General features: G+C 37.6%; 1 protein-coding gene and 1 non-coding gene across 5 annotated transcripts in view; one reads left to right on the forward strand and one right to left on the reverse strand.

Annotated features, from left to right (window-relative positions):
* LOC149022993 (chromatin modification-related protein EAF1 B-like) overlaps window positions 1–22,117 on the reverse strand; it is a 60,956-nt gene extending 38,839 nt beyond the window's left edge. For all 4 annotated transcript variants that reach the window (XM_089150877.1, XM_089150875.1, XM_089150873.1 and 1 more), the window contains exons 1-7: window positions 21,986–22,117; window positions 4,387–4,602; window positions 4,075–4,129; window positions 3,896–3,993; window positions 2,346–3,804; window positions 2,091–2,210; window positions 1,213–1,485 (exon numbers count right to left, since the gene is read on the reverse strand). In XM_089150877.1, the coding sequence (XP_089007003.1) occupies window positions 1,213–1,485; window positions 2,091–2,210; window positions 2,346–3,804; window positions 3,896–3,993; window positions 4,075–4,129; window positions 4,387–4,529 (2,148 nt within the window). In that variant the 5' untranslated portion in view covers window positions 4,530–4,602; window positions 21,986–22,117. The remainder of the gene's footprint in view (window positions 1–1,212; window positions 1,486–2,090; window positions 2,211–2,345; window positions 3,805–3,895; window positions 3,994–4,074; window positions 4,130–4,386; window positions 4,603–21,985) is intronic.
* TRNAW-CCA (transfer RNA tryptophan (anticodon CCA)) lies at window positions 6,384–6,457 on the forward strand. Its single transcript has one exon. It is a non-coding gene; the product is annotated as a tRNA-Trp (tRNA).
* Window positions 22,118–23,515: the final 1,398 nt, after the last annotated feature.

Here is a 23,515-nt window from a genome sequence, read left to right on the forward strand (position 1 = left end):
AGCAAACTGAAATTAGTGACAGAATAGCAGTTAAATCATCAGAGTAGAATCAGAGAACCATACAAAGGGTTAGACAATACTTCAGATCTTACCTGTTTCAATTGGAGATAAGAGAGGATAATGATCAGGATTCCACAAGATTAACCTGCTGAATCTTAAGCAAAAAACTACTACTGAATTAATAGCAATCCACTTGTAGGTCCACAAAAGTGATACTCTTTAACCCGCACTATAATAAGCCTGAGATCCACAGCCCATGGTAGCAACCAAAGCCTTTCATCAAGAACTCAACAGCAGGGCTACAGCCTTTTACATACCTTTGATATAGAAACTGCTAGACAGACCTCCCCCCCCCCCCAAAAAAAAAAAAAAAAACCACCCAGGAAAAATTAAATAAAATAAAGGAATGAACCAATACTGAACAATAGAAGGGGATATAAGCTGAGGTTGAAAGGAATAAGCTATAACCTATTCAAGCCAGACTACTAGCAACATAATAAGAGGCATAGCCAGTACATGGGGCTCCCACCACTACAGGTCTGGAGAGGGTCATAATATAGACAGCCTTACCCTGTTACAAAGAGGCTGTTTCCAGAATCGAACCCATGACCATTTGGTCACAACTGCTGGAAACACAATTATAAATTTATAAATTAAATGAATAACAGAGCCATGACCAATAGTTCCTTGCTTAAACAGAACTGAACTGCAGGATCTGGATAAACTAGAAAACTAGTTCAAAGTAGGACCAGACCACACGACAGAGGACAAACTGGTCTGCTTCTTTTCCCTAGTCTGGAATTATGCACGATCACCAGCTTATTTGATTCATTATAAATTGTGCTACATTTCAAGATTAGGAATAGTAAGAAGCAGTAGGATTGGGGTTGCAGATTTTCAAGCTTTCTGTAGTCACTGCCCACTGTGCTTTTTCTCGATGTCATCTTCATTCTGGACTGCAGTTATCTGGTGCAATGCAGTCTATTACTTTTTCTCTCTCTTCTAAAATATATCATCAAATCACCATATATTGACATCATATTAAATATGAGACGAAGCCATAGCAAGTGAACAGTCATAACAACTACAAATAGAAAGCATAAGGGAGCTACAAATATGACAATTCCTTAAAAGAAACTAAATACATAAACAACCAAAATGACAATATAGAACCATCAGCATCAAATAGAATTGGCAAAAGCAAACCAGCACCATATTAGGTTCTCCAATGCGGTCTTCAGTTGCTATATCCACATTAACAGCTGTCCCAACTAAAGCTGACTTCCATTCATGAAGCCCAACATCTGACTCGTTACTGCTTACAAATGTCTCAGCTGAACGCCAGAACTGCATGACAGCCTTTGCCAAGATGTGAGCTACTTTTTTTTGCTTCTGACATAGATTCTGTTCATCAAACCTAAGCCGACCAGTAGATGCAACCAAATGACACAAATGGGTGGCAGCAGTTATCTTCCAAATGCGCTCCTATTGACAGTCAATATGTAAATTACGTTAATTCTGCCAAATCAGAGTGATAAGAAACACACCTAACTCCAAAAATCTAAATAAAAATGGTCAAAAAAACCATAGATGAATAACAGTTCTGTTATATAATAATAAAAGGGAAAGACCTAATGACCACAAAAATGTACACTAACAATAAAATGAGGAAGGCCATAGGCCAACACCCACATCTCACAAGGGGCAGGCCTTGGCGCAATGGTTGGTGGACCAAAATTGTAGCCTGAGGTCAAGGTATTGAAACAGCCTCTCAGCAAAAATTGCTGAGGTACGGCTGCATAGAAAAATTGCCCCACCAGATCCGGCTTTTGCAGAAGCCTTCGGCACCAGGTTCGCCCTTTAATCCATATACCAAAAAAACAAAATCTTCCCTAGAATGAAAATGTTTACATGCCTACTCAACTGAATGAAACGTGATTTACAATATAAAAAGGGGGGACACGAAGAAAGAATTAGGAAGATCTAGTTCTTTCCCCCCAAATAGGTTTTCCTTTTTCTTTTCTTTCTTTCTTTCTATCTTTTTTTTCCTTTTCTTTTTTTTTTTTTCCTTCTTTTTTTTAAATGCATACCTGCATGAAGTCATTTGCCAACCATGTCATTTCCTCGATGACAAAGTCCCAATGAGATTTGCATCGGTATTCAGAAGGTAAATCCGCTACACATAGCTCAGAAATCCTCTTACGTTTGGCCTGTTCACCAGAATGAATCAGATTGTTGACTTCCAAAAGAAACTTTATTATATTAACAGAAAAGGAAACAGTACTCCCGAATCAGGAAGAAAGGACCAAAACTAGCATGTAGAATACAGATGCATCAGAAATTACTTTTATTGTCTGTGCCTCTTTCAGAATAAAATTTTCATGCTCCTCGTTCAACACTTTTAGCTGGTTCCCATCACAAGTTTGAGAATCCGAGGCAGCCACAAGGCCTCTACCAGGAGGAGTGGAATCTGGAAGGTCACAATTGGAGGAAACAGCAGTGCTTGAAGGTCCACCTTGAGGAGAGCAAGCTGCCTTTTTCAAACTGGAATTATCACCCAATGAATGACCTAGTTTATTCTCTGTTTTTGAACCAACAATGTCTCTCAGTTCCGTCCTTTCGATGTTATTAGAAGATCTTCCCTCATATTGCAAGTCAGTTCTATTGTCGCATATTTCCTCCTCAAATTTGACATTAGAGGCACTGTTGCTCAGATTTTGCTGAACAGAATCATGAATATCAATACCCACAAAAAGATCATCAACATCTTTATTCTCACTATTTTGTTTGGCTGCATCAGCATCAGCAATAGCAAGACTTTCTTCAATTGACTTCTGTTCTTCAGAACTTACATTAGCATGAACTTGTTTCAGATGAGAATCACTAGCTGCATTCCCTTCTAAGCTATGGGCAACTTGAGTGCTGGAGGATTCTGAGTCTAGCCCCTTAGTGCTCAAAGCTGTAATTCCATTTTGATCTTCATTTGGCGTGTCTTTTTCATCTCCATTTGGAGTGTTGAACCCACTAAGCTCACCAATAACTTGATCATCCTCTGCATTTGCAGTAACTGTGGAAGACTTCAAATTAAGACCAGCTTCACCTCCCTGCTTATCCAGATCAGGAGCAACCTTATTGTCACCCACTGGCAGTTTTGCATTATCATTGCCATTCTGCAGGTCTTTGGAAGCCAAAACTTCAGGCATTTCAGGCACACCAGTTTTTGGCAGGCCTGTAGCTGTTGTACAAGCCTGCAGAGCATCCAATTGCACGTCCACCTGAGTAGCAGAAGCTGGAATTTTACTAACCAAACTGCCATTTGGACCTGTTGATTTTGAATTAGAAATGGAAGACACAATGTGGTCGTTCTGAGCCTTTGCTTCACTTAGTGATCCCTTTGCATCCCTTGAACCATGGCGAGCAGCAAATAAACCTGAAGATCCATTGCCATCAGCAGGTGGAACTACATCAGCTGAGCATGCATGAGCACTCTCACGACTTGATCTGGATCTGTTCCTTCGAGCGTATGCTTGACTTTTCACAAGGCGGAATATGACCGAGTCTTCAGACTCCTTTGCCTTGTGATTCCCATCTAACCGAGAGGAATGTTCTGATGGAGAAAGGTTACTTCTTCTGCCAGTCTGTTTAAAATTTCTTTTGCCCTCATGTGGATGACTTTCACTATCAAAAAGTAAGAGATTATCACCACTATTTGGCTCACGGGTTGAAGGAACCCCAGGCCTGCCGCTACTTTCAACAGAATCTCCATGAGGTGAGGCAGCCAATGCAAAGCTACCCTTTGCTTCACTGCGAAATCAAAATAAGACAACAGATACATCAAAATGCACACCTTCAGTAGCTAGTCAATAGAAATACAGCTTTAACAAAAAGACCACACCTTGTCACAAGCTGCTCAGTAGGCTGATCTGTAAAAGAAGTAGACTGAACACTGATTGAGGTTGTAGGTCTGAGTTTAAAATCCAAAGGATTACCACCCTGAGATAAAAAGAGTTTCAAACCACCCAATTGCAAAGGCAATAAAATTTCAGGAGGTAAAAAAGGCACAATGAAACATACTTTCTCAAGAAACTCTAGCTCTTTTCTGCGTTCCTCCCGAACATCATACTCCTGCCTGTAAGCAATAAAATTATAGGCTTTCTGCTTTACTTTGAAGAATCAGAAGAAGAAAAGAATGTAAGGAAGGAATTAGGTATCAGTATGGTGGATCAGATATACAGCTGATCCTAATCCAGATCAGACAGACAATCTGCCCAATTGATACTGATTCCTAGAATCATGAAGATAGTTCTTTCTTCCACCTTTTTTTTTTTTTTTTGGGGGGGGGGGGGGGGGTGGGTTGGGGGAGTTTCAATTGAAGATAGGTGTCACCTCAACTCTGCTTGAGCCTTCTCAATTGCTGCATGGCGTGGAGAGGATTTGCTATTAATACCTATTCCACCATCAATGACCCCTCCCATGGAATCCACTTCGGCATTTACTAAGACAGCAGATACTGAGGTATGTCCATGCATTCCTTTAACCCCTACTCTTCAATCTCCAAAGAAATTCCTCCAAGCACTTGGATTAAAAAAATCCCTCAAATGCCTAAAATTAGAAATGAGAACCAGAAGACAACATTTAGTAAGTAGAAGAAATCAATTAGAGCCCACTAAATTGGAGAGACAATTCAATTTTACACTCTAGGTAGCTCACTCTCAGCGACTGAACTGAGACAAGTGAAAGCAAATGAAAGAAACAAATAACTAAAACAGATACATAACAAAGATGGTCATAATATGCTCAATTTAACGAGATTGAGATAGGTGTCCACCTAAGAGCAATCCACAATTTTCCTCACCAGTATGAATGCATATGCAAGGCCAGCAAACAACAACTATTCCCAGGATCAAATGTAAATATACTAACAACAAGAGCCCAGTCTGACAATTAGAATACTAAGGGGGAAAAAATAATCCAATAAAAACTTGGGAAGTTTTAAGTATCTAAAAATACCAAGGAAATATCTAATTGTCTGTAGAAAATTATTGAAATATATTAATTTGAAAGGGCGAGCAAGAAAGTCTCCAGCAACATTGCCTACATCTGTACATAGAAACAGAGAGGCCAATGTACAATGTTATCTTAATATAGGCAAGCAGATCATAGAGACAGATGGCGGGCCACCGAGGAAGTATGGAATAAAAGTACAGGCTAAAAATGTGGTTGTGCATGTTTGCATGCAACAAAGGTAACACTAAATAATTTCGTTTGAATTGGATCAAGACTTCCAATTGAATGAGAAAAAGATCCATGGATGAAGATAGAAAAGTTTATTTCTAATCATAACTAAATCTTCCATTTTTGAGTTTGTAGAGAGGAGATTGAAGCCAAATAGCTATTAAACGATGATTTCAGTTTACTAGAGTTATCGACATATTGTTTCAGCTCGGTGGAAAGAAAATCCTTTTCCTCGGGATTCTCTCAACTAGAAGTAGAAATAGAAAACGAAGTAACTAGAAGTAGAAGGATTGTTCTAATCTAGAAGGATCATCAAGAAAGCAAGTTGTTTTGGATGCATTCAGACAAAAAAGCTAACACAAATGTTATGGATCTAATTTTATTTTTTTTTTAAATATCATTGACGCCTTAGATCAGGCAATCTATCCATCTTCCATAAAGGAGCCGAATGAAATCAAAGTTTCAAGTTCGATTTTGAATTAGAGACGTTCAAATTCATGAATCAACGTTGACTATAACCCCTAGCCTTCCAAGCTAACGATGCGGGTTCAAATCCCGCTACCCACTCCATATTAATTGTACATAATACAATGCATCATTGATTTTAATACATATCTTTATTCCCTTAATTCTCTCACATCACATACACTTCAATTCTTTGGTTTTTTTTTTTTTTTTAACAGGAGATAGGAAAGGAAAAATGCAAAAGGAAAGAAAAAAGAATGAAAAGCGTCCATTGTCTAATGGATAGGACAAAGGTCTTCTAAACCTTTGCTATTATTATTCAATTAATTATTGATATTTTAGATGAGACCAAAAAAAAAAGATCACAAGAGAAACTCTATAGCAATGGAGAAAAGAAAAAATAACAATGTGGAAAACAAGACAGGGATTCTCTACAATGATGCGGTAGATGAATAAAAAGGGATGTAGTGCAGCTTGGTAGTGCGTTTGTTTTGGGTACAAAATGTCACGGGTTCAAATCCTATCATCCCTACCTATTACTTCTCCTTTGGGCAATAATGATGGATTATTTGAGGCCAATTAAAATTGGCCATAGATAACCTTTCATTAGATGATACTATATGCACGCAAGGTGTATTGGGAAAAAAGAATCCTTTTCTTTACAGTTTTATTGTGATAAGAAAGCGGTCTTAGTTCAGTTTGGTAGAACACGGGTCTCCAAAACCCGAGGTCGTAGGTTCAAATCCTATAGAGCATGATTCCGTTCTTATATGGGTTGATGCACACAAGTATCAGTCACAACACGCTATGTACCAATATATCTCTTTTCCAAAAAGATTGCCTTGGATAGAGTCATAGCATATCAGCCGATACAATGTGAGAAGACTAATACATACAAATACCACTGATACATTCAATAAAGGATTCTATTGTGAACGATACATATTGACACAGAAAATACACGGCAATAAATATTGATACTTTCAACAAAGGGTTCTGTGGGTGCATTAATACATCAGACTTGATAAAACTCCTTCTCAAAAGGGAAAATGAAGGAAACTCCCAACCAAGAGTCTAAATTTTGCATTTAATCTTGGTTTTTCACACTTTTGGACTAAAAATAAAACCATACAGGGCAATACATATTGATGCTTTTGACAAAGGATTTTGTGGGTGCATTAATACATCAGACTTGATTAAAACTCCTTCTCAAAAGGGAAAATGAAGGAAACTCCCAACCAAGTGTCTAAATTTTGCATTTAATCTTGGTTTTTCACACTTTGGACTAAAAATCAAACCAAAGAGTGCTACAATATCATCCATTGCATCATCCGATACTCTTCATAGTTATAAAGCTACCACAACATGAAAGAAACCACATCTCTCTAACATTATTAATTTAGTGCACTTGTTTGGTTATACATTCACCACCATCCAGTGCTAATGCACGAATCTGTTGGGGAAATGACCCTTTTACCGCTCATCTGAGATGATCACAAATACATAAACAAGTACACTCACATGTTACTCATGTGGAAGGTTGATAAAAACCCATGAATCGAATGCAAAACTAATATTATTTAATTGATAGAATAACGATGAACAATGATAAACTGGTTACAATGGTGCCAGTCACCCCCATAGCACATTGCTGCCCCTTAGCCTATGGCTGCCCAAACACTCACATAAAAATAATCCTTTACTACTACTCACATCTTACCCCTATTTATAACCCCTAATCAACCCCAATCTCCCCAAATTTCTCTCATTCAGTGGTAAATATTCTGCAATATTCTGTAATATTCTGCTTGTCCCCAAATCTCTCTTATTCAATAGTAAATATTCTGTAAATCATTTACAATATTCTGCCTGTCTCCAAATCCCTCTTATTCAGTAGTAGTAAATATTACGCAATATTATGCAAATCATTCTTTATTCAGCTACCTCCTTTTCAGGATCAAATCTGATTGTTTTCTCTATTCAGCAACCTCCTTCTCAGGACCATATCTAATTGCCTTCCCTAGCTGTTGTTCGCCAAATCCAGCTTTCTTCTTGTGCTTGCGAGATATAAGGGGCCTATCAATACTCCCCTCCAACAGTCTCACCTTGTCCTCAAGGTGAAAATCAGGAAAGAATTTATTCGGCAATCGCACCCACGTCGCACTAGAATTTTACCAGAATTCAAGCTGTTTCATCTCCGACGGTGCTGATGAGTCCCCTTCCATTGCTACCACTATCAGCCATGGTGGTTTCGCCGAACTTCTTGCTTCCCAATCCACCTTACTTTCTATCCGGAAAAGCCTTTGTGCCCCCTCCTATGTTTTTTCTCTTCTCTCTCTTTAGTGGAAACTCAAACAAAACTTCCATGCAATTGTTTTGATTATCGACGCAAGCCTGAACAAGTCTTGAAAATAATCACGGCTTCATCCGTAATTTTTGCCTTCGTCGATCCGCTTCCTCTTCCCTTTGATTGCATAGCATGGTTGTATTCACTAATGTTGATCGCTATTTCAAGATTGTGCGAACTCAAAATTCGTTTGATTCTCTGCTATAACCAAAATCTATTAGAAACTCACCCAAGTAAATTCCGACCAAAATCTATCATACACCCAATCCAGCACATCTTCCAAATGTTGGCGAACCACACTCAACCTTCTCTCCTCCTCAATTTGGTGTTCCCAACAAAATAACAACACTTCAAGAAGCCATTCTTGCACATTGCATTCGCCGGAAAACATGGACAATCCAGTGTCCATCTATTCCCACAGATCGTCACTGCTCTGATGCCAATTTGATAAGAACCCACGAATCGAATGCAAAACTAATATTATTTAATTGATAGAATAACGATGAACAATGATAAACTGGTTACAATGGTGCCAGTCACCCCCACAGCACATTGCTGCCCCTTAGCCTATGGCTGCCCAAACACTCACATAAAAATAATCATTTACTACTAATCACATCTTACCCCTATTTATAACCCCTAATCAACCCTAATCTCCCCAAATCACTCTCATTCAATAGTAAATAAATATGCAATATCCTGTAATATTCTGCCTGCCCCCAAATCTCTCTTATTCAGTAGTAAATATTCTGCAAATCATTTACAATATTTTGCCTGTCCCCAAATCCCTATTATTCAGTAGTAAATATTATGCAATATTCTGCAAATCATTCTCTATTAGCAACCTCCTTTTCAAGATCAGATCTGATTGCTTTCTTTATTCAGAAACCTCCTTCTCAGGACCATATCTGATTGCCTTCCCTAGCTGTTGTTCGCCAAATCCAGCTTTCTTCTTGTGCTTGCGAGATATGAGGGGCCTATCAAAGGTTAAAAAAAACATATCAAGCATGTTACATGAAAGCGTGTACAAGTAAAAGTATACAGGAGCACACAAGGATAATTGTCAAAGTGTCCGCCTAGGCGGCAAAGCGGTTTTTCAACTACTTTATCTTCGACCGCTTAATTGACGCCCAATCTACAAAGGAACTCCAAGGCCCAAAGTGGCATAGAACCTATTTTTGGCTCTAGGGGTGTTGCCCCCACACCCCCGCCGAGGCGGGCCTCCCCGGACCCCCGCCCACTCACCGGGGAACAAGACCCCCGTGCTTGTCGGCAACAGAATGTGAACCATGAGCCATACTTAACATCAAGAATCAATGAATCAATAAATGCCTAGGCAAACGCTTTGACAACCATAGTTTGATGAGATGAACTTATGATTATGTTCTTTTTTTCAATAATTTTTCATAATTATAATTCTTGAATGCTTGTTTTTTTTGGATGAATGTGACTATTCAACATTTGTTTAGCTTATTATAGAAAGTAGTTGTATTGAAAAGTAGTGTAAAAGTAGTTGAATTGAAAATTTTTTACCCAACCGCTTTGATCACCTTATTGCCGCCTAGGCGCCGCTTTATTGCCTAATCGCCCGAATGGAGTTCAAGACTACACACAGTAGTAGACACTCATCTGACTATCACACATGGATACGCCTCAACTACTCAAAAATGAAGAAGTGACCAAGAAGACAATGCACATAGACTAGGACAAGTGGCACCATGCAATTGAATAGATTTGCTTGTTCATTTTCACAAACTAAATACATGTGCATGAAGTACTATTAGGCCATACTGTAGGGTAGTAGACCAATTTCAAAATTTATTCTTTTTGGTAGGTTTGAGTTGGGTTTGGTTTAGTTTGGAGTACTCTATTTTGGGTTGAGTTGTTTTGAAAAATTCCAAGTTGGTCCTCAGTTATCTAATTAGCTTGTGCTTAAGAGGATAATGTGTTAGTGATATTCCAATCTAAGGGTAGTAATCTCGTAGTAAGTTGATTCATTTGTTAAGTGTTGATAAGAGTCTAGTTCTATATGTAATGGGACCCTATCAATAAGGTCATCCCAGTTTGAGTAGAGTATTTATTTTTAGACTATAAATAGCATTTTAATGAAAGTTATTTCCAGATTTGATGAATAAGAATCTAAGTTAATTGCCTAAATGTTGGCAAGGTACCTGAGAGGGGGACTCTGCAGTTGTCTTTGAAGCTTTCAATTTCAATTCTAGCATTCAAGTTCAAAGTGCCTCTCGAGTGTGCATGAAGTACTATTAGGCTAGACTGTAGGGTAGTACACCAATTTCAAAATTTGTTTTTGTTAAAAACTAAAATGTTGACGGTTGACGGCCGAAGTGCCTCTCGAGTGTCAGTTAAGCTTAAGCAACCAGCAAATCACAGTAGCTTAACAGTTGCAACCATCTGGACTACTGGTCAACCGACAAGCTGACAGTCGAAGTACCAATCAAGTCGACAGCCAAGCAACCGTCCAGCCACATAAGCCCCACCAGCTATATTTTTAACGGCTAGTTTCTACTAGTTGACCGACAAGGTGTATTGTTCGACCTATAGCTTGAAAATATGATCACTTTCTATCCATTGGGAGTCTTGGGACGCAATTCAAACCCAACTTTCACCTATAAATGGGGCTCTTAATGACACCTCCAATCACAATCAGCAAGACACATATTAGCCTACTTTTGCTTGTAATTAGAGCCTTTTCCCCATTGAGAACTCAATGTGGTCTTCCACAAGCATCATCGAGAGGAAAGAACTAAGGACACTAGTTGAGCATTCTCTGACATCATTTGCATTCATTCATGGGTTTGTGCTACACTCTTTAGGTAATACCTTTCTTATCTTTCTTTTATTTGTAATTGAAGGTTGTACCAAGTCCCTACACTAGGTTTACAGTAAAGGTACAAGGACACTCTTATGACTTATCCTAAAAAGATTGGATACTCTCGCCTAGATCAAGATTCTCGTAAAGGTGTTGTGTCCCCACCTACCATATGGAAAGGGACTCATTAGTGGAATCTCTCTATGGTTAGAGAGAAGTGTGCATAAACTCAATTGAGTCATACCACTATAAAATTCTAGTATGCCTTGTCTTGATTTACTTCTATTGCTTAATTTTTTATCTTGTACTTGTTTATTTTTATAAGGCATACCCACTAGTTCAACCTGCTCACCCCTCCCGTCTACTTTGATTTTCAATTGGCATCAAAAGCAGGAGATTAATTCTATTCAACAACACATTGAGTTAACAATCTATGGCCTGAATGACTAGACCAACTGCCCTAAGACCAAAGGGACTCAATACCTCTAGACCACCATACTTCGATGGTGAAGGCTTTGCCCATTGGAAAAGCCAATCTAAGAATTACATCTGTGCATTCAACCTTGATGTACGGGATGAAATTGTCGAGGACCCCACTGAAAAGGCCAAGTATCAATAAATCACAAGGCCATTATGTTCTTATAGTGTGCCTTGAGCTAGAAAATTTACAATTGTTCTGGATTTATCTTTTAAACCCCAAAAAAATGAGATTTTCCAATGTTTTCATGATTTACATAATATGATTAAAACTAAGTTCAATGCCACTGTGAAAATCTCGCAGTGCCAATGGCACAAAGTATATTGATGGTGAATTTCAGAGATATCTCTCTGACTCTGAGATAATACACCAAACCAATTGTGTTGATATGGCTGCCCAAAATAGGATTATTGAAAGGAAGAACCGGCATCTTTTAGAGATTACCCGTTCAATTATGATTGCTATGAATATCCCAAACTAATACTAGAGTGATGCCATATTCATTGCCTCTTTCCTTATGAATAGGATGCCCAGTAGGGGACTTTGTTTTAAATGTCCTAATGAGATTCTCTAACGAGCCTCTTCTTTTGTTATTCCTCCAAAGATTTTTGGGGATGTGTGTTATGCCAGAATTACAGCCTACCAGAGTAAGTTAGCTCCTCACGACCTACGCTGCATATTCATGGGGTATTTAACTATTCATAATGGTACAAATGTCATCATGGTGGGAGATCTCGCGAGATATCTCGTTTTTTCAAGTAAGACAAGATGGAGGTCGAGAGCAAAGAGTTGGAATATCTCACTCGAAATTTCACCATATCTTGCCATATCTCATCCTGAATCTCGCTGGAACTCTCAATTTTTGCCTTTTTTTCATTGATTTTGGCTGGATTTTCACTTGCAACTACTTAGCACATCTACAACACCGAAGGAAGATCAATCATTCTCTGCTTGTCTTATGAACTTATGATTTAATGACTTATATAGAACTTCTAATGGTTATATAATTTTACTATTCTATTCTTGAAAATTAAGATTGTGATACTCATACATATGGAATTTTAATAACATTTAGGTTACTTGATGCATTTGATATACTTGCTTTTCATTTATATGCCTTTAAGGTTCTATAATATATGTTGTATAACCTTGCATTCCCTAATCCCACAACATTTTGGTTTCACACTATGGGTAGACTTAGAAATCATACTTAGGGTTGTTTTCGACAAATTGAGGGCCACCAATGTGTTCAGAAGGCCCTAAATAGGCTAAATACCAAGTTTCAACCCAATTGAGACCCTAAAACCCACCGAGATGGGCCATCGAGTTTACGCCAAAAAATTGTATATCTCGACCGAGATCTCGCCAAAATGGTTGAGATCTCGATTTTCCAAGATGGCAAGATCTCGCTTGAGAGCGAGATCTTCCACCATGAATGTCATCATCCTCCTTCCAGGAAACCATTGTATCCAAAAATGTAATTTTTAATGAGTCTTGCTCTTATTAGACACCTCTCTAGGGGGAGAGTCCTAGAGGAGTTGTTTTCTTTCCAACTATGATCTTCCTATCACACACATAGACTTCCACACATCACCACAACACAACTTAGGAGTCAAGAAGAGTTTCCTGGACCGGGGGAAACTTCAGCCAGTATATCTGAAGACTCCAATTCACCCCTTCCGTTTTCTAAACCAAGTGAAGAACCGGGTCAGAGGGAGACCACTCCTATGAGGCACACTACTCAAGTCATTTAAAACAAGATTAAATAGAATAAGGAGGTGCAAACTTGAGGAAGAATTAGAACTAGCCAAACCATATGGAGAAAGGTGACACGCTACCACTTCAGTCTCTTGCTCTAGAATCAGATTCTATTGTTCCCCTTGAGGTATCTCCTTCTGATCTTCCTATTGCTACAAGAAAAGGAGTTAGCTTTTGCACTCAACATCCCATAGCTTAATATGTTTCTTATGACTATTTATCTGACTCTTACCGTGCTTTTATATCCTCTCTGTTATCTATTATGTTTATAAAAATTGGCAGGAAGCCTATACTGATGAGAGATGGAAGGCAGCTATGTTAAAGGAAATGCAAGTAATGAAGAAAAATGGTACTTGGGAGCTAGTTACACTTCCTCCAAGAAAAAAACTCATGGGCTGCAAATGGGTGTTTGTGGTAAAACAAAATATGGATGGATCGGTCAACAAGTTAAGGGCTAGACCAATTGCAAAGGGGTTTACCCAGACCTATGGGATTGATTATCATGAGACCTTTGCCCCTGTTGTGAAATTGAACACTGTCGGAGTTCTATTGTCTGTAGCTATGAACAAAGACTAGAACTTGCATCAACTAGACGTAAAGAATGCCTTCTTACATAGGAAATTGGAGGGAGAAGTCTATATGGAAATCCCACATGGTTTTTCCGACGACAATACTGCAGGAAAAGTTTGTCGGTTGAAGGGGTCAATTTATAGGTTAAAACAGTCTCCTAGATGCTAGTTTGGATACCTCCAGAAGGCAGTGACCTCTGTTGGGTACAAGCAAAGCAATGTTGATCATACATTGTCTGTTAAGAAGTCAGGTACCAATATCACACTTCTCATTGTTTATGTGGACGATATTGTCATCATAGGGAATGATGGTGAGGAAATTTAAAGGTTGAACAACTTTCTTGGTAGAGGGAAGTTACAGTACTTCCTAGGAATTAAGGTGGTTTGATCAAAGAAGGGTACATACCTATCCCAAAGGAAGTATGTCCTAGAATTATTATCAGAAGTAGAATGTTGGGGTGTAAAGCAGTTGATACCCCTATTGAGGCTAGAGCTGTACTTAAGGAAAAAGAGGAAGAACTAGTGGACAAATAAGATATCAAAGGCTGATAGGGAAGTTATTTACTTGTCTCACATTAGGCCAGACATTGCTAATACCGTGGGGATAGTGAACCAATTCATGCATGATCCATATTTAGTTCATATGAAGGTTATTAGCGAATACTACAAGTATTTGAAGGGAACTCCTGGAAAATGAATACTTTTGTCACTCAGTGATAATCTAAGGGTAAAAGCATACACTAATGCAAACAAGGCTGGATCTCCTAACAAGAAGTCAATTTCAGATTATTGTACCTTTGTTGGAGATATTATAATTATTTGGAGGAATAATAAACAAAATGTGGTAGCTTTATCCAAGACCGAAGCTGAATATATAGCTATGGTTCGTGGAATGGTTAAAAGGCTTGCTATAAGATATTGGAGTCCAAGTTCCAAACCCTATAATGTTATACCGTGACAACAAAGTTGGCATTAGTATTGTCAATAATCATGTGCAACATGATCGAACTAAGCACATTGAAATTGACAAGTTTTTCTGTCAAAGGAAAGCTAGAATAAGGGCTCATCTACATGCCTTTTGTGAGGTTTGGACACCAAGTGGCAGATATTTTCACCAACCATTTGAAGGAAGGAGGTTGGGCATGACTAATATATATGCCTCAACTTGAAGGAAAGTGTTGGTTGAGTTCTACTAGGAGTTCAACTCTATTAGAGTTTTTGTTCATGTAATTTTCTATTTCTAGTTACCCAAATAAGGGTATTTATATAATAGTGTTTTTCCACTTTATTATAAATAGAGGTCTTTTTATATAGTCGATTAAAAACCAAAAGAACGATGGCTGAAAAAGGAATCTGGTTCTTTGGTTTTCGACAACAAAAGGCGATGGCGGAAGACGATGGTGGAATGCTAAAAGGAGTCGATGGTTCTGTGATTAGGTTGCTCCAATTTTTTATGAAGGCTTAGGCTTCTCTAGTTCGCGATGGCAGAAGGCTTCGGTGTCTTTGGTTCTCGATGGTGGAAGGCTCCTAAAAAAAGAATCGATGGATATATGATTGTTGTGATTAGGTCACAATGATAGAGGAAGGACAGAGGCAATGGTGGTGCAAGAGCAGTGGCGGCGACGATAGTGGTGCAATTAGAGCAAGGGCAGCGGCAAAGGTGGTGCAGGTGGATTCTTCAACTTTTCTACTCTTCTCTTTTTTTCTTTTTCTTTCTCTGTTCTTCTTCTTCCATAATTAACTGGCTCTGATACCATGTTGAAAAACGATTGTGCTTGAATGGCTTGAATAGATCAATGTGATCTCAAACCATCTATTTATAATAAAATGGGAAGAAAACTATTGCATAAATACCCTCACTTGGGTAACAAGAAATAGAAAATCACATAAATTTGCCATGTGATCTTAAGCTCTCTATTTATAATAAAATGGCAAGAATACTATTACATAAATACCCTCACTTGGGTAACAAGAAATAGAAAATAACATTAACAAAAACTCTAATAGAATTGAACTCCTAGTAGAACTCAACCAACACATAATGAAGGAACTCCTCCCTCGTATCTTCCATCTAATTATGACCTACAACACCCTCCCCATCTGAGGCCATAGGGATGCAAGTCTTTCCCTTTCAAGCTTCTATCAAATAGTCTATGTGCATGATTAACTAAGTCTATCTACCATATGTAATAATGAAATACATGCAAATCTATGCCAATGTAGCCCACAAATGCGTACCCAAATCCTTGTCTACTTCAATGTAGACCTCACTAACAACGTCTTTAAGGAGGAACCTGTGGACATTTATGGCACAACCATCAAGAGGATGCGGCTCACTGATGGGCCACCACCACCAAGGGCACTACCAAAGAGGACCCATCTAGAGAACGTTGATGACATTGAGTTGAAGGATCAGGACACCAAGAAGGATGAGGAACCAAGGGACTACTAAAGAGGACCCATCCAAAGAACGTTGATGACATTGAGTTGAAGGATCAGGACACCAAGAAGGATGAGGACTATGCACCACCACCACCACCAGTAGTAGTTGTTGTTAGATCACATGTTGCACACCATCATCATCAGGGTCTATGGCTCATACACAGTTTGATGCATTTGGCTGCTCAAAAATGAAAACTGCAGACTAAGACAAGTGGCACCATATAATTGCATAAATTTGCATGTTCATACTTTTGTAAACTAAATGCATGTGCTTGAAATACTATTCGACCAAACTTTAGGGTAGTTAACCAATTTCCAAATTACTTTTAGTCCTGGAATATTGACAGTTGAAGTGTCAATCAACTGCCAGGAAATTAAGTCTGAGCAACCAATAGATCACAGTAGCTTGACGGTTGTGACCGTCTTGGCTACTGGTTGACCGACATGCTGATGGTCGAAGTACCGGTCAGCCATCAAGCAAACATCAGGCCACATAAGCCTCACCTATATGTTCAACGGCTAGTTTCTACTGCTCGACCAACAAAGCGTATTGGTCCATCAACAACTTGAAAATATGACCATTCTCTATCCAATGGGACCCAGGTCAAACCCAACTTTCAGCCATAAATGGATAAATGGGGATCTAAATGACACTTCCTAGTCACAATTACCCCAAAACACAAATTGGCCTACTTTTTCTTGTGATCAAAGCCTCATCTCCCTTAAATCCAAATCCCCTTTAGAGTTCCTTTGCTCTGCAATTAGAGGTTGAAGTTTCGAACTCAAGGAAGTTTTCCTCAAGCATCATAAGAGGAAAGAACTAAGGAGACTAGTTGAGCATTCATACAGGGCTTATGCCACACCCTTTATTTATTTTTTACTTCCTTTTTTTTTTGGTCCAAACCCTTTTGGTAATATCTTTCCCATCTTTCTTTTATTTTTAGATTAAACATTGTACCCAAGTCCCTAGGACGGACTTAGGGTAAACGTACAAGGATACTTTTATCCTTAAAAGATTAGGTACCTTTTTTTCCCCATTAAAAAAAAAAAATTTCTAGTAAAAGTGTTGTACAAGGATACTCTTATCCGTAAAAGATTGGGTACTTTTTTTTCCCCATTAAAAAAAAAAATTTCTTGTGTGCCTTGTCTTGATTCATTTCTCTTGCATGGTTATTAAAGCGGCAAAGCGACCAAAGCGATTTGGGCTCCGCCTGGGCGATTAGGCGACTAAGCAGCGCTTAGGCGGCAATAAAGCGACCAAAGCGGTTTAGTCAATATTTTTAATATAACTAATTTTAAACTACTTTTTATAATAAACTGAAGTATTAAACAAACATTCAACAATCACATTCATAAAAATAAAAATTAAAAAAATTCAAGAATCACAATTATGAAAAATTATCCAAAAAAAGAATAAAAACATAACTTCATCTCATCAAGCATCATAAGATTAATAACAATAATTATGTAGTATGTACTATATCAATACTCAATGTGAAAAATGAAAATCAAAGTAGTAATTTACATTCTTACTTACCTTTATGATAGTGTGACGCCAAATAAGTCTCTTGTACTCTTGTGCATAGATCAGTGATCAGAATTGATGTATCCATTTTTCCCTTTTTTTAACCAAACAATGCCGACATGATAAATTAATAGATCTCATTATTCCGATTTTCAAGTAATTGTTTATCTAATGATTCATTGATTATCAATGTTGAATATGGCTCATGCTTCACATTCTATTCCCGACAGACACTTTGGGCCTCGGAATTCATTTGCAAATTGGGCCTCGATTCCGAAATGGCTCACATATTTAAATTTATATACGGCATTGTAGAATAAATTATGATTAAAAAATAATAATATGCACAAATTACAAAATGTAAAAAAAAAAGTGGTTGCTTTAGCATCTAGGCGGGTAATATGGCGCAAAAGGCGGCAAAGCTGTATTGCCTAAGCAAAAAACCGGCAAGAAATCAAACCATTAGTTAAGCGGCAACAATTTAAGCGGTTCAAAAACCGCTTTGCCGCCTAGGCGGACGCTTTGATAACCATGTTATCTTGTAATTATTTTTTTTTAAGGCATATCAAGTAGTTCAACCTATTCGACCCGCAACTCTAAGTTGATTTTCAAAATGATGATACTTAACATATATTATATGTTTATATTCTTTTCGTCCAAAAAGTGTGTTTCCATGTGTATCATGGTTGTTTTCATGCACATTTATAGAGTTGAATATATATCCAATGCAATATGACATCAGCAACAACAACAATAAGCCTTGTCCCAACTAAATGGGGTCGGCTACAAGGATTCTTGCCTTCCAATCTTTGAGGCCATGCTAAATACAAGGCCTAAGCTATGTATATCTTTCCTCACCACTTCTTTTAAGGTTATCTTCGGTCTGCCCCTAGCTCTTTTAGTTCCTTCAATCTGGATTATATGGGCATTTATAGGTCTCCGTTAAACGTGGTTGCCACCTCAAACAACTTTCTCGAAAGCTTATCACTTATGGGAGCAACTCCCAGACCAACTCTAATATGAGCATTTCTTATTTTATCCTTCCTAGTTTTGCCACTCATCCATCTTAGCATCCTCACTTCTACTACACTGAGTTTATCTATATGATTCTTTTTAACAAACCAATAGTTTGCACCGTACATTATAGTTGGTCGAACGACAATCCTATGGAATTTTTCTTTAAACTTTAACAAAATACATCGATAACACAAGACCTCAGACGCACCTCTCCACTTCACCCACCCTATTTTAATTCTTTGGGAAACATCATCCTCTATATCACCTCTTTTATTTATGATTGAATCTAGATATCTAAAATAATCACTCTGAGGAATCTCCTTATCATCAAGTTTCACCACCTCATTGTCTTCTCGATCATGACTAAAATTACAAACTAGATATCCTGTCATCGGTCTACTTAGTTTCAAGCCGTTTGATTCCAAAGCTGCTCTCCATGAATCTAACTTGGTATTAATCCCTACTTGAGTCTCATCTATGAACACAATATCATCAACAAAAGGCATACACCAAGGCACCTCGTCTTGAATGTCTATGGTTAATTCATCCATTACAAGTGCAAATAAATATGGGCTTAAAGTTGATCCTTGATGTAGCCCAACTATAATTAGGAATTCATTACTTTGTCCCACCACTATTCTTACACTTGTCACTGAACCATCACATATCCTTAACTATGTCCACATATTTACTAGCGACACTTCTTTTCTTCAGTACTTGCCAAATTAAAGCTTTAGGAACTCTATCATAAGTTTTTTCTAAATCAATAAATATCATATGAAGATCTTTCCTACATTTTCTATACCTTTCCATAAGTCTCCTAATTAGGTAAATAACCTCCGTTGTAGATCTTCCGAACATAAACCCAAATTGGTTCTCTAAAATTGTGGTTTAAGTGTCTCTAACTGGGTTTCAATTACTCTCTCCCATAATTTCATAGCATGGTTCATCAGTTTAATGCCCCTATAGTGGCTATAATTATTACAACTTTGAATAACTCCTTTATTTTTGTAAATTGGAACCATGATGCTTCTCCTCCATTCATCTGGCATTTTCATGTGCTTATAATCTTATTAAAAAACTTAGTCAACCAAACTAGCATGTGGGTTCCTAGGTTCTTCCATACTTCTATTGGGATTTCATCAGGACCTAGTTTCATCCTCTTTAGTGCTTTTTTACTTCGGCCATCGAAATTCTCTATATATATGTTCAAAATTAGTGCCTTGGCGAACAATGTAATCATCCAAATCACTTAAAGTATATTCTTTTAGTAGATTAGAGAAATAAATTTCCAATATTTTCTTAATGTCCTCATCACATACTAGTACTTTACCAATGAAATATAATATGTCCCGTATAATCACCTAACCTCTACCGCTACTTTAAACCTTGGTTATAAAAACCGTTGGTTGAATGTTATACACTGTGAATGAATACTCGTTGTATATAACATATGTACGGATATTTCTCCTGGATACAAAAAAAGGACACCTATTTTACATAGTAAGACCCTATGCCTAGAATTTGAGTACTTCTATAATAAACTTTAGTATCCAACAATCACTAAAATATGTGGAGAAAGTACACAGTAAAATGAATTTTCATTCTTATGCTAAGATTTCAATATCTAAGACAAATTATACCTGAACAAATCCCTTACCCTATTTTTAGTTCATGCATTACCATCGCCATGGGAATAGAGACACAATTTGGAAAGGACATTCTTATATGCTAATGACTGTCCAGTGGAATCTAGGTAGCACCTCCATGTGCTAGCATACCAACGTGAATACCATTAAATTCCATTCTAACGGTTACAGCATAGACACCCACATGAACAATGAAATCTAGGTCAATTTTCAAACAACTCCAGAAAATTTTAAAATTTAAACATAAATAATAATAATAATAATAAAGTAAAAGAAATGGGCTAACTTTGTGTTTAGATAGCAATTCTACCCCTACTCTGCTGAAGTTACATAGTTGCACGAATTTATGGAGTCCTAAACCAAGGGTGCAAAGAACCATGCCTAACCCCTCCAGTCAGAAAGACATGTATTAGCATCACAAAATTTGCAGAGAGGATGCAGGTCAAACAAATTGTTCTTGGCAACATACTACAGTAGCAGTAATGTAACATCAAACACCATCAGAACAGAACTGTGCCTCAATAGAGGGGTGTCCATTCCAGTGTTAATTTGGAACAAAGACATCTTAGCAATAAAACATAGAACTGTTTCCAGGACCCTGAAACATTTTTGTGGAGTTTCACCCCAATAAATGCATTCAATGAGTTGCCCCCCCCCCCCCCCAAAAAAAAAAAAAAAGAAGGATTTGGAATGCACCATTTAGTTAGAAGGGAAAATTCCAACAAAGATGCTCCAAACCCTAGTCCTCCAACTTAACTTGTTCATTTTAAATTAAGATTAGAGACATTGCATACCACCTGCACACTCTTCCTTGCTGCAATCCACCAAAGGGTGTTGTTCATTCACTCATTTCACATGAACCATATGTGCAGAAATAGCAGGAACATCTATTTTGAAGAGGTTATTTGACTTCAATATGGCAAGTCGATTTGTCCTTAGTCACATCTTATACACTCTATTCGTTAAAATGGTTCTAATAGAACTTAAAGGATCGAAGTAAACATTGGCATGAATTTAAAATTGAAATTTAATGATACGCCTGAGTGATCAGCTAGCATTTACTAAAGGACTCTTAAGCTGAGTAAAGTTCACTTCAGCTAAGAAGTTGTGTTACCAGTAAATGCACGGGATTCTCTAAAGCCAATATGAAACAATCCCCAATGCCTCCAAAAAAGGAAGGCTGCACTATAAATGTTACAGCCCGTGCAATATGGACAAACTTACTAAGTAGCAACGGTTAAAAGAACAACCTTTGAAAACATTTTCCAAATTCTCTGCATTCAGAAATCGCAGATAATCACAAGCATATATACTGTAAATAGAAAAAGAAAAACACACAAACCAGTACAGGGCAATGCCTCTTGAACAGAGAAACAAATGAAACCCTCCGAATGAGCCCAGTAATACACACTTCTACTGCTGCTGACATAATTTAGCCACGAAACTAGAGAACGAGGAGGAAATGAAATGAACTTACTAACGACCTAAACGTTCATAAGCAGAACAAAAAAATTGAACTTTTGCATTGTTCGACATGGCCAACAATGTCCACACAATTTGGAGAAAGTGTATCTTCCAAAAATTAAGGAAGAAATTCAAAAAATTTGCCGTAAACCGAGACATTCTATAAACAAAACTAAATGAAAAAATATCAAAATTTCACAACGTACCCCATCAATTGTGCCAATCACAAATAGTTCTTCGCGGACTAATTCGTTTGACTTAATTGTTGAATATACAAAATGATGAATCCCGAAAACTGAAAACCCTAAGTCCTTCGTCGTGTTCGTTGTTCGTCTCCTTCTTCACAATAACTGAGAGAGGAAGAACGCGCGGGCCTTGTATGTATTATGGATGGTTAGTCTCGACCCGACCCGACCCGTTAACCAGTAAACCTCCTATGATGGTTTCATCTTAACTGATACCGGTCTGGTTGCAAATAGTGACCCCAATTCGAATTAGACCCTTTCACGGCTCGCCTGGTAGGCTGGTATGGATTCATACCTGGGTGAACCGCACGGTTTTCAAATTTGAGTTTGATTTGCCTCAGGTTCAGTTTTGAACCGATAGTGCCCGGGTCGGTTATTCGGTGACCCGATTCAGTCCACTTGCATGTAAACCATGTCATAAATATTATAATACTTAACGGCTTTGAGCTGAAAATGCATTATGAATGGATTGTTAAGGTATCTTTGCTCTTGTTTCATAGGATAAGCTTTTCTTTTTTTCAAATTTTGGTTATCAAAAGTTGAATGCCTTTTAGTTCTTAACATCTATTTCATCATGTCTAACGTCCATTAATTTTAACTTAGCAGTCATCGTTTAAGCTACTCATTTCTTTTCTTTCTTTTATTTGATGCAAAACAAGTTTACTAATCAACTGAGCTTAGACAAGCATTTGCATCTGATCTGCAATACTTTAGAAGTTAGGCTGGCATCTCGCTAGATAGTTAGATAATTCAACTAAGAGGACAACCTTAACAGGGCATCAGCCACCATATTGACATTTCTTGCAACCACTGAACTCAATGAAAGTAAACTCTTGCTTGAGATGAAGAATTTCCTTAATTTTTAATTCCAAAGTGTGGCATAGCAAGATGAAAAATGAATGCAAATCTACATGAGGGAGTGGCTCTTGAGGACAAGCTCTTCTTTGTTCACTCTTTAGTTTAGGAGTGAGAATTATATATTTTAAAGCACCACCTACACCAAGTCTTATATATTCAAAAAAAAAAAAAAAATCTCTTTCTTTTTAAGAAAGTGTTTATTCCATGCGGAAATAGCATGGTAAATATGGATGATATAAGTGCCGTATAATAAACTAAATGTATTATGATCGTGATTTGCTTGGTAAAAAAATTTCTTCTTATGCCTTCAACTAGTAACTGATAATCACATCATCGTACTAAATATCATGCTTGCATAAAAAATAGGTTACACTAAATATATATTCATTATATTATGGTAATTTACATTTAAGTCGACCAACCATATAGGAGCGGAGCCAGGATTTAACATCGGGGAATGACATTTCTACCCATTTCCTTTACCTTACATTAAATATAAATTCATTATATTATGGTAATTTAAATCCCTACGTTATTTAGAAGAATTTATATTTAAGTTGATCAACCATATAGGAACGGAGCCAGGATTTAACATGGGGGATAATGACATTTCCACCCATTTCCTTTACCTTA

The sequence above is a fragment of the Hakea prostrata genome, chromosome 3 (genome assembly GCF_041222555.1).
Source record: "Hakea prostrata isolate BN-2017 chromosome 3, UWA_Hpros_2, whole genome shotgun sequence".
Taxonomy (NCBI): domain Eukaryota; kingdom Viridiplantae; phylum Streptophyta; class Magnoliopsida; order Proteales; family Proteaceae; genus Hakea; species Hakea prostrata.